Here is a 12,432-nt window from a genome sequence, read left to right as displayed (position 1 = left end):
AGGCAGCTTCCAACAAAATATTAAAAATAGAATAAAACATCAGTCATTAAAAACTTCCCTAAACGGGGCTGCCTTCAGATGTCTTTTAAAAGTAAGATAGTTGTTTTTCTCTTTGACATCTGGTGAGAGGGCGTTCCACAGGGTGGGTGCCACTACTGAGAAGGCCCTCTGCTTGGTTCCCTGTAACTTGGCTTCTCTTACTAACTAGTGATTTAAACCATGATTTAAATCATGATTTACAGTCATTCCTCTGCTTGAAGTAGCTTCGGGTTGAGCGTTTTCAGGTTGCACTCTGCGGCGACCCAGAAGTAACGGAACGAGTTACTTCCGGGTTTCACCGCTCGCGCATGCGCAGATGCTCAAAATGACTTCACGCGCGTGCGTAGAAGCGGCAAATCACAACCTGCGTAGACACAGGTTGCGTTCGTTTCAGGATGCGAATGGGCCTCCGGAACGGATCCCATTCGCATCCAGAGGTACCACTGTAAATTGATTTGATTTAAATCAAATCCACCCTGCTTTCACATTATTCATCTTTCTTTTCTTTCACATTATTTTTTCGCTGATTTTTTTAAATTTTAGATGATAGATAGATAGTCTGGAGAAGTTGCCCACTGGCTACTCAAGGTGTGGACAATGGTGAACGTGGATGGGCCCACGCCCTGACTCTGTTTAAAAGCAGCTTCCTACATCCACACACAGAGACAGGCTCACCGAAGAGGCAACAGGAGACAGTAGCGCACAAAGACGCCAATGACCCACACGATGGTCAGCCGTAAACTGATGTAGTGAAAGTTGACGTTGGTCCTGGTGAGGAGGTTCCAGGAGACCAGCTCCTCCGAGGTGAACCTCTGGGTGACTTCATCTTCCACAATCGCTTCATACCCCTTTTTGCAGAAGTAAAACACATCGGAGAGCTCAAAGTCCCCATGGCGCAGGCCAGCAATGGCTTTCTCCATGGTGGTCTGGTCCCTCTGTATGATAACTTCAGGTAGGGAATAAATAAATAAAAAGCGCATTATAGCTCAATGAGAAAACGAAGCCAGGCAGTAGGCAGGTCAATTATCTGCAACACAAGTTCCAGGCAACACCTGGTAGCATTTCCACAAGGTCAGTTTATACCTGCCATTAAAGGGATCGGGCATCAACATTTTATCTAAGAGATCAGCAGAAAATAATTTTGCCAAAGTCCCATTAGCTCGGTCGGTGACTCCCTGGGTGGGAAAACCTTGCTCCCACATGTGGTTTGGCTGAAACCAATTGGAATTACTCCATCCATCATCAGCTTTCTGCAACACATCTGCTATACCAGCTTTCAAATAACCAATTGCATAAATTGATTGGGAGTGTGGAGGTAGAGGTGATGCTTTGGTCCTACATTAATGGCTTGCTCCGTTGAGTGGGGACCGCACTTCCAGTGTGCTTGGCTACCTAAAAGACCACCTGCCCCTGTGTAGACTTGTAAGATTACTTAGACAATCTGGGAAAATTCTACCCATGACGCCACACCCTACAGAATATCAGAGGCAGTGACCTGAAAATGGGCATATTCTGCTGTGGCCCTAATAAATAAATAATAATTATACCTTGCCAACAAAGGCCCGTATAGTTAAAGCTATGGTTTTCCCAGTAGTGATGTATGGAAGTGAGAGCTGGACCATAAAGAAGGCTGATTGCCAAAGAATTGATGCTTTTGAATTATGGTGCTGGAGGAGACTCTTGAGAGTCCCATGGACTGCAAGAAGATCAAATCTCTCCATTCTGAAGGAAATCAGCCCTGAGTGCTCACTGGAAGGACAGATGCTGAAGCTGAGGCTCCAATACTTTGGCCACTTCATGAGAAAAGAAAACTCCCTGGAAAAGACCCTGATGTTGGGAAAGGTGGAGGGCACAAGGAGAAGGGGATGACAGAGAACGAGATGTTTGGACAATGTTCTCGAAGCTACTAGCATGTGTTTGACCAAACTGCGGGAGGCAGTGGAAGACAGGAGTGCCTGGCGTGCTCTGGTCCATGGGGTCACGAAGAGTCAGACACAACTAAACGACTAAACAACAACAAGGTGTTTCCCTCAATTACCTGTCAGCTGCTTTCCCCCCGGGTAAAATCATGGCTGCTTCAAGCAGAACCCACCCATTTCCCCATCTGTTCATCCACCTGCGGCAATTGGGAAAATTCACTTCAGCAAGTGAAGCTTTTGTTTTCCTGATAACTACATATTTACTATCTTTCCTGAGTCAGGAGGAAAGACTGGATTTCTGGCTGCCACACCATTGCCCAATGCGCTGGAACCCAAACCGGAGGAGAGATAACAGGGCAACTCTGGAACAACCCAAGGTCCCCAATGCAATGCACGGTGGGGGAAATGAAAGAGTTGTTTCTGTGGTCTCGAGAGAATAATACAATCCTCCAAGTCAACAGCTGGTGAAGGAAAGAGACTCCCCCCAGATCTTGTTCCTCGAGGCCGGCCTGACAGTGATGAATTATGCAAGCCCAGGGCGGCGTTTTAGCTAACAATGCGCTATAGAAGAAGGAGGTGCAACACTGAGTAAAGCAGGGGTCACATTCGCAGAGAGAACTGGAGCAAGCCTCAAAGGGACGCCAGGGAAGCAGGAAGCAGAGACAGCACAGGGGTAAAAGAAACATTCAGAGAAGTGAATCCACCCTCCTTTTACCCTCTTCTGGGTGGGGTAGGGATATCAAGCAGTAACAACAGAAGTCTTCAAAACCTCAAGCTAGTGACGACAAAAGTAAAAGCAGCGTAATTCTTTTCCACCCGGTCAACCATGGCCTATTGACAACCGCTGAGCAGTGAAACCACAATTTCAAAATCTTGGTTAAATGGAAGTTGTATTAAGCAACCACCTTTCCTTAAGTGCAAAGGAATCAAGTGGGGGGAAAATGTGTTGCAACTAAAGATACCAGAGCAAGTAAAATAAATCGGATAAAGGACAGATTTAATCAACTTACTATGTTGTTGTTTTAAAAAATGCCACCCTCCCGCCAAAGGAGCTTAGGGAATATCTATGACTCTTCTCTGCCACACCAATTCTCATTCTCACAACAGCCCTGTGAGACAGGATAGGCCGAGAAAAGGTGATTGGTACAAAGCTACACCGCGAGCTTCACAGCCAAGCGGGGATTTGAATCCACATCTCTCCACTCCTAGTGCAAAACAGTGTTCTGTACCAAACTGACAAACCTGTGGTCTTGGTTTGCAGGCAAGCACAAGCGATAGTTTGGTCATTTGGAAAAAATAAACTATGGTTTGCCTCGAATTGCTTTGTGCAAGAAGCACACAAATTCTTCAAGGCTAGTCTAAAAAGGTAAAGGGACCCCTGACCATTTTGTCCAGTCATGGCCGACTCTGGGGTTGCAGCGCTCATCTCGTTTTATTGGCCGAGGAAGCCAGCGTACAGCTTCCGGGTCATGTGGCCAGCATGACTAAGCTGCTTCTGGCGAACCAGAGCAGCGCACGGAAACGCCGTTTACCTTCCCCGCTGGAGCAGTACCTATTTATCTACTTGCATTTTGACATGCTCTCAAACTGCTAGGTTGGCAGGAGCTGGGACCGAGCAACGGGAGCTCACCGCGTCGCGGGGATTTGAACCGCCGACCTTCTGATCGGCAAGTCCTAGGCTCTGTGGTTTAACCCACAGAGCCACCCGCGTCCCCCAAGGCTAGTCTATGTAGTGCCAAAATTTGGTATTATGTTTGCTTGAGCCCAACCTTAACATCTACCACACCACTTAATCAACAAAATGTTTGTTTGGTTGATTAATCTCCTAATTAAAGCTACCTGGAGCCCAGTGGGTGCATCTGCATCAGAGATGGTGAAGCTGTGAGCTTTCCAAATGTTGATAGACTCCAAACTCCCATGAGCCGCAGCCAGCATGCCAAATGGTCAGGGATGAAGCGAGTTGTACTTTCACAAACCTGACATAGAGGCCTTATTTACTAAAGGGGGCATGGCCTCAGCTTGCAATTCAGCATCACTTTCCAAAATTATAAAAAGGAAGGGCAACTAGTGAACAAAATTTCCACTGTCTTTGGGCAATGTGAACCAAATGGATCTGCACAAGCTTGTAAACAGCCACCTGGGGCAAGAAGGAACCTCCTCCAAGCATCCAGGAAGGAAAACATTGCAAAAGTTGTTTTACTTAAAAGCCACACTTATGCGTCCCAAATGACTAACACAGGCAGTTGTGGGTCAGGCAATCATGGTTCCAGGACTATCAGATCAAGACCCGCATACAGAAGACTTGGTTTAACACCCTTGATGGACCCACATGAGTGTCTCTACCATTAGATGACAGCCAAGTATTGTAAGATTTTTACATCAGATTTCAGGACCATTCCCCCCCCCCCCCCTTACAAACAGCCATTCTTGTTATAATGGGGCAACAGTTCTAATTTTTAAGAAAACCCTTACCATTTGAAGAAGGAAGCCTCTGTGCCTCTCTCTGTTTCTCAATACGCAGCGTGGCCCACTGTTTTGTAAACAAGAAAAGGGACAGATAAGGCAAATGTGCAGTATTAATTCTGATTTAGTTCATCTTCCTGATCTAAATATTGTTGTTGCAAGAGATGCTCACTTTATCCTTTTATCATTTCTAACATCTTATTGGTATGTGTGTTTTTATGGTGACTACTACCCATTCAAGAGTTGCATTAAGAGATGAAAACAAGGAATAGACTTATTTGAATTACCATATTTTTCGCTCTATAAGACGCACCAGACCACAAGACACACCTAGTTTTTGGAGGAGGAAAACAAGAAAAAAAATATTCTGAATCTCAGAAGCCAGAACAGCAAGAGGGATCACTGCGCAGTGAAAGCAGCAATCCCTCTTGCTGTTCTGGCTTCTGGGATAGCTGCGCAGCCTGCATTCGCTCCATAAGACACGCACACATTTCCCCTTACTTTTTAGGAGGGAAAAAGTGAGTCTTATAGAGCAAAAAATACGGAAATACTGTATTAGTAATGCTCACGTAGCTACTGTACTTGAGCATTCAGTTCCCCATTCTCAAGTTTTCTATATCAAAAAAAAGAAGAAAAAAACCAGCACCACCCCTTCAATCATATTCTAATTGCTACTGTGCCACAGAATTAAAGAATTGGAGAGAAGTCAAGGGTCATCTAGCCTAAGCCCTGTCAACGTGGCTTTTAAATTTTTTGTTCTCTTTGCCGGCTTTCCATGGACATCTTCTTGGCCGCCGTAAGAACAAAGTGCTGGACTAGATGGGCATTTGCCCCTGAACCAGCAGCATTCTTCTGACATTAAGAGCCATTCCCCTCCCACCACCACCCCTGTTAGATATGCCAAGCCAGGTTCATAGGAAACAATTCTTTCAGCCCCAGCTCATGCTCACTGCCTTTTCCCATCTATAGGCTTGTCACCACAGCCCAACTCAAAAGAAACTTCTGCAAGTAGAGCATCGCAGCCACCAGAAATCTGCTTCCCACACAGATCGGTTGGATCTCACGCCTGTGACAGCACCACACAACCAATCAAAGTTGTGGCAGCTAGCAACAACCTCCTCTGTTGGTCCAGGAATTTCTACTGCATCTTCAAAAGGTGGTCATCTAGCCTCAACTTCAAGCCTTCTAATGAAGAACCTACCCCTCTTCACTAAACAGTATTTGCTCCAATCACCTATAGGGACAGGGAGTTGCGGCATGGCTGGTTGCAATCCAGGTATGAGCTCAGAGCTACCAGTCCAAGATAAATAGTCTGAAGATGGATCTATAAATGGATTTGAGGAAAGAGCTTGGAAAACGGCCAGCAGCACCTACTCAAGGGTTCTCCCGTTCATGTATGTCAACAATGATATGAAAAATTGAAAGACACGCCAACAACTCCCATATGTTCATGTTTTGGGGAGAGGAAGAAGTAGAGCAGGAGGGAGAAAGATGTTCTTGAGAAACCAACACTTCTGCTTGGAATCTCCTTCCTCGCTGGCAGTTTTTAAAGCAAATATCTGGGCATCTTTTGATTGCATTTCTCAGTAGAAATTAATCTGAAACCTGCATGCAGATTGTAACATGTGATCCTCATCCCTGTTAACTGTATAATATAATTACAGGTTTTAAGGTGTAGTAGTAATATGTAATCTTACTGGTTTTCAAACAACAGACTAGTTCAACAAGGTAACACGTAACAACTATAATAACTTAATCCCCACAGAGTACACAGGAACAGATGGCGCAAACCAGTTCCAATCAAATAGGTTTCAACAACTCAACTAAAACTGATGTTGCCATTTTGGGGCAAGACGGCTCTAAATTCTTATTTTTCAAATGGTTGACTGACTGTGATTATCAGTCAAACATCTGGCTAGGCTAGTTCCGATAAAACCTTGAGCTAGGTTAAGAGCTCTGAGAACTTAAAAGAAGAAAAGCTACTTGATCCAGGGACAGTCTACATATATATATATTGGCCTGTTCTGACCTCTTTTTCTTAATGGTGACTGCTCCTGCTCAGGCTGGACAGAAAAAGCATTTTGGATTCAGAAATTCATTCCGATTGTGCAGATAAAATAGAACTGATAGAATTCTACAGGATAGAGTTTTAGTGTGTGAAAACAGTCCAGAACAAATGATCCCCAGATGTTGGAGATGTCAGGCGCCATGCTGGTACCCAAGCATCTTCACCTGGCCACAAGCGGTCAAAAGCCAGGTGGAAAATGTGCTTGGCAAATTTTGAACACTGCACAATAGCTAAAGGTAAAGGGACCCCTGACCATTAGGTTCAGTCGTGGCCGACTCTGGGGTTGCGGCGCTCATTTCACTTTATTGGCTGAGGGAGCAGGCGCATAGCTTCCGGGTCATGTGGCCAGCATGACTAAGCCGCTTCTGACGAACCAGAGCAGCGCATGGAAACGCCGTTTACCTTCCCACCGGAGCGGTACCTATTTAGCTATTTGTACTTTGACGTGCTTTCGAACTGCTAGGTTGGCAGGAGCAGGGACCGAGCAACGGGAGCTCACCCCGTCGCAGGGATTCGAACCGCCGACCTTCTGATTGGCAAGTCCTAGGCTCTGTGATTTAACCCACAATGCCACCTGCGTCCCACACAATAGCTACCCAAACCCTTATGGTGGGAAGCCCACAAGCAGTTCCTGAGCACGATAATACTCTCTTCACTTGCCTTGCAGTTCCCAAATGCTGGTATTCCAACGGTGGAGGTACAACACAGCCATCGTGGCTACCTACCATTGTGTGGAGTGATGTTTTGACCCATATTTTTCAGTTCCCATTCCTTTTCAAACCTGTATCCTTGCCTACTCCCACATAGCTATGACAGCAAAGGAGTTAAGGCCTCAGCTATGACTCTTGGGTCTCTAGAGCACCCTCAGGACCTGTTCACAGGAATACAGGAAGCTGGCTTCTACTGAGTCCGACAACCATCCATTGAGCTTTTGTTGTTGTTTAGTCATTTAGTCGTGTCCGACTCTTCGTGACCCCCTGGACCAGAGCACGCCAGGCACTCCTGTCTTCCACTGCCTCCCGCCATTTGGTCAAACTCATGCTGGTAGCTTCGAGAACACTGTCCAACCATCTCGTCCTCTGTCGTCCCCTTCTCCTTGTGCCCTCCATCTTTCCCAACATCAGGGTCTTTTCCAGGGAGTCTTCTCTTCTCATGAGGTGGCCAAAGTCTTGGAGCCTCAGCTTCAGCATCTGTCCTTCTAGTGAGCACCCAGGGCTGATTTCCTTATGGATCGATAGGTTTGATCTTCTTGCAGTCCACGGGACTCTCAAGAGTCTCCTCCAGCACCATAATTCAAAAGCATCAATTCTTCTGCGATCTCCATCGAGCTTAGTAGGCAGCATTTCTCCAGGATTTCAGCAGGGGATCTCTTACCTGGAGATGTTAGGGGTTCAACCTGCAAACTTCACCTCTTCTTGGTGAACCAGGAGGCGGCTCTACTAATCAATCACATGCCTCCTTTTCTACTGTCCTACAAACCCTGCTTGTGTCCTTCTCCAGAGGCTTCTTCTTGGTTATTGGGGAGCAGAAGTCTGCGTTAGTTGGACCTTTGGCACGATCCAGCAAGGATCCTCTCTGCACTCACATGCCCCGTCTCGCCCTCATCCCCAGCTAGCTTGTTTTAGCTCTGTTGTGTCCTGGAATCAAACCGGTATCTGCTCCTTTTCTTCCACCAAGGAGCCCGGGGATGCTTATTATGGAGTTATCTAATTTTATCCTCATAGCAACCCCGTGAAGAAAGTAAACAGAGACAGCCGATTGTTTTTAAGGCTCTACTATTCATAGTTGACCCTGTGAGGAACAGCATCTGGCTAATTCTTGTCACCTCCAACACAGTTGTGTATTTTTATGTTGTGAACTGCCCTGTGACCTTGTGGTGAAGGGCGGTATGCAAAATTAATCATCATCATAATCATCCTAAGCACACTGACTTGAATGAAAGCCCCACTGATCTCAACAGAACAGTTATGTATGTTTATGTGTCCAAGGCCTGGAGCACAATGTCCCAGCACTAGTCAATAAATGGTTTCAGGGTGTGGAAACTCCAAGTTGTGACAGTGGTTGAATGCATTTAATTATGACTGTTCCATGACAAGGCCTACAGATCCAGCAATGTCATGATGTTTAGCAATGTTAAGAAGTTTAGTACAGCAGTATGGTCTCTGAAGGGACGCGAGTGGCACTGTGGGTTAAACCACAGAGCCTAGGACTTGCCGATCAGAAGGTCGGCGGTTCGAATCCCCGTGACAGGGTGAGCTCCCGTTGCTCAGTCCCTGCTCCTGCCAACCTAGCAGTTCGAAAGCACATCATGTGCAAGTAGATAAATAGGGACCGCTCCGCCAGGAAGGTAAACGGTGTTTCCATGTGCTGCTCTAGTTCACCAGAAGTGGCTTAGTAATGCTGGCCACATGACCCAGAAGCTGTCTGCGGACAAATGCCAGCTCCCTCGGCCTATACAGCGAGATGAGCGCGCAACCCCAGAGTCGGTCACAACTGGACCTAATGGTCAGGGTTCCCTTTACCTATGGTCTCTGAACGATGCTCTTGAAGGCATATTTATGTATGCTGCAGCTGATGCAAGACAAAGGCACCCTATATCTTCAGTGAAAGATTCAGTGCAATGAAGTTGTTATGCTCATGAAATGCCACAACTTGCAATACTAACTTCACACAGCAGACCACAGCTGTGACTTCAAGGTCCCTTTCCAGATGACCTGTTTATTGTACAGTCATCACGATTTGCGGGGAGATTATATCAAGCAAGTTTCATCCCACACTTTCCCACCATGCCCTTACTGCAAAATGACCAGCCTTTTGGGGAAGCAGTGTTGTTGTCAAGAGAGCTCCAAATCAGCTTTAATTGCACAACCTGAATTGGCCAGTATGTGACTGAATCCCACCCAAAAGGAGCGACAGTCTGGAAGCATCCTTTGCGTTATTTACCAAGAACAAAACTGACTAGGGGCATAACCCTTTTGCATGATGAATTAGGACTTCATCGCAAGAGTATAAGCACGATTCTGGGTCTAAGGCAACTGAATGGCAGCTTTATACAGGGAGAGAAGGACAATAAAGTCCATTCTCTCTCCCAGCACTGTTAATTAAAACCTGCTTCGGATGAAGAAAAATATTGCAGGACAGTATTTTGCTATTCCACCACGAGTCAGTAAGTGGAGTCCAAAGGGCAACTCTTTATGTCCACCTCCAGCCTTAAATTGTTCTCCTTTTGCTTTAAGCACTTTTCCTTTAAGTTCCTGGTTTTGTTGCCCAACAAACAAGATTCATTAATAGCCAGATGCAAGTCCAAAATAAACCAAGATCCCATAACTCATCTTCCAACGATGAAAGGCAAGCAGGACGGTTTAAGAAGAGGACGCTGAGTTAGTCGTGCTCCTGAAGATCAGATTTCAGTCTCTGGAGAGCAATTGCATTCTACACATGGTGGCTGGATGTCAACAGGCCTTGGGAGCTGCTGACAATAGGCTGGGTGGCTCTGGCAAGCGACTGAATTTACCATCGCAACAACTATGCATTTTGTTAAGAGGAGACAAGGTTTTTCTTTACCTGCTCCATGAATAGGCTCACCATCAATCTTTTCTTCTATTGGCTTGACTCTGCCATTGTGTGTCAGCATATATATAAGTGTCCAAAGCATTTAATATATATATCATGAGAGCCAGCCTTAACCAACCTGGTGCCCTCCCTACGTTTTGGACTACAACTCCCATAAGCCCCAGCCAGCAGTGATGGGAGCTGTAGCCCAAACCATCAGGGAGGGAGGATAAGGATAAAACCAACCTCTAGATAAACAAGGAAACCAGAAATCACACAAAAATGAGGTAGAGGCACTAAATGGGAAGGATGCATCCCAGATGCTCTGCATGGGGGAGAACGGATGTCCTTCAGGCTTTTAAATAAGACCAGTAGGCCGTTTTCCCCCCATAAGAAGAAACTATCCGAGGCACTGCAGACATCTCTAGAGTGAAGCCAACATAATCTCACAACAAAGCAGAATCAATAAGCATAAAGCGTATTTTATGGGGGGCGGGGCGAGTTAAATGCACTAACCTGTCGGTGGAACAACACAGAGGAGACACCTCTCGAGCCTAAAGCCCTTTATTATCTTTGGGTGTGCGCGTATCTGCGTTCCCCGATTGGCTAACGCCGGGGATGCAACGCGAAAATGGATTTTTTGGGGAGAACTGAATGACAGGCACAGCGACGAATTGGAGGTCAGTCTCGCGTTCGCTCCTCCGCTGAATTGAATCTAGGATTTTTAGGGAGGGGGGGGGGGAATCCCTAAAGAGCTGCCATTGTTCGCGTCCAAGACCCTTTCCGGGCTTCCCAAAGGCCCATTTCATTGAAGTGCAAAATAAAAATAAAAAGCATCGCGGGTGCGAGGACGTCCACGCCCTCCTCCGCGTTGCAAACCGCTGAATCACGCAAAAAAGGTCAGCTGTTGTTTATGGCATGGGGGGGCGGAATGGGGGGGGAAGCGCAGCAAGGAGAAAGCAGGCGGCGAAGCGTTACCTTGGGGGGGGGGATCGGGAAAGAGGGAGGGAAGCTCTGCTGCTCATTTTGGAGAGGCAGCCCCGAGGGGGCGGCGCGCGTCGCCCTTTGCGCAGGCAGCGCAGAGCCGCGACTCACCTCCAAGGTCTTCACCAGGACTTTGAGGTACAGCTCCGAGATCCCCAAGGACACGCCGAAGATGGAGGGCAGCACGATGAGCAGGAAGACCGCGGAGAACCAGAAGCCGAAGAGGCGCAGCAGGAGATCCAGGAGGTCTTCCATCCCGAGGGCTGCGGGCGCCGCGCTGGCTTCCCCAGACGCCCTACTCGCCGCAGCGCCTGAGCCGGACGCCGGCTCGCCGCGCCCCGCCTCGGCAGGGGGAAGCCGTCCGTGCGGGCTCGCCGGGGGAAGGCTGGGCAAAGAGCAGCGCCGGAGAGGCCGCCTCTTTCTCCGCGCGGCTCCCCCGCGGCGCAGCTCCACCCACTTAACTCCTTTGCGCCCAAGGCGCAAGGCTGCTGTTGGCGAGGGTGCTGTCGCCGCCGGGCGAGCGCTTGGGCAGGAGGGAGACTACGTCCAGGAAGGCGTGTTCGGAGCTGGGACTCGGGTTGGTCAAGGAGGAGCGGAGCTCCTGCCGAGCCCCGCAAGAGACGAGCTTCCCCGATCTCGTGAGCGGCGTGGGTGTCTCCCTGCGAAGGCTCCTGGGGGCGCGCCATCGAGGCGCAACTCCGGCGCGCGGCGGGATCCCGCCCCTTCGATTGTTCGCTCACGGCCGCATTGTGATCTCAGCATAGGAGCCAACTCCCATAGAATAGTTGAGGCGGCCATCCCCAGCCCCCTCCCCCCATTTGATAGTCATTGCCATTTAAATAGTGTGGATTCGCCCTGTCCTGTGATCGATCTGGCTTACCTGTCGCACCCCCTCTATTCAAGTTGGCACCCATGGGGGCCGCGAGTAAGACCGGCGGCAGTGGGCGGAACTACTGTCAGGGCGCGCGCCCCCCCCCCAGCTGCAGGTGTATTCAGCAACATGTCCTGGAGAACAGAAGAAAAGCCGACTGTATGTCACCTAATCTGACATTCTGTTCTCACAGTGACCAACCAGACACGCATAGGATGCCCCCAAGCAGGGCCTAAGTGCAGTAGCAAGTCTCCCCCCACCTGCACTGGCAGAGGAAGCAGGGTGCTGAGGGTGTGGTCTGCACTGGGTGTCATTCCTGAGGGGGGATGACATCGCCATGCCGCCCCCCAGGACGTTCGACGCTCGCTCCATCCCCGGGTGCACAGCAGCTATTTCCGCCCCTGCCCACCTGGGATTCCCAACAAGTGGTCTTCACTTCACATATATTGCTGTGATTATGTATTTTGTGGTTTTTATATCTTGATTTTATTCTGTGAACCACTCTGAGACCTCCAGGTATAGGGCAGTACAGTGGA

General features: G+C 48.2%; 1 protein-coding gene across 1 annotated transcript in view; it reads right to left on the bottom strand.

Moving 5' to 3' along the window:
* Positions 1 to 11,864, bottom strand: part of GPAT3 (glycerol-3-phosphate acyltransferase 3) — a 28,716-nt gene extending 16,852 nt beyond the window's left edge. Inside the window, exons 1-3 of the mRNA XM_083458883.1 lie at positions 11,137 to 11,864; positions 4,431 to 4,488; positions 715 to 985 (exon numbers count right to left, since the gene is read on the bottom strand). Of these exons, the coding sequence (XP_083315009.1) occupies positions 715 to 985; positions 4,431 to 4,488; positions 11,137 to 11,280 (473 nt within the window). The 5' untranslated portion in view covers positions 11,281 to 11,864. The remainder of the gene's footprint in view (positions 1 to 714; positions 986 to 4,430; positions 4,489 to 11,136) is intronic.
* Between the last annotated feature and the right edge of the window lie 568 nt (positions 11,865 to 12,432).

Source organism: Podarcis liolepis (assembly GCF_965112155.1).
Source record: "Podarcis liolepis genome assembly, chromosome: 9".
In the NCBI taxonomy this organism is placed as follows: domain Eukaryota; kingdom Metazoa; phylum Chordata; class Lepidosauria; order Squamata; family Lacertidae; genus Podarcis; species Podarcis liolepis.
Note: the sequence above shows the minus strand (reverse complement) of the source record. Positions and strands in the feature narration are given on the sequence as shown.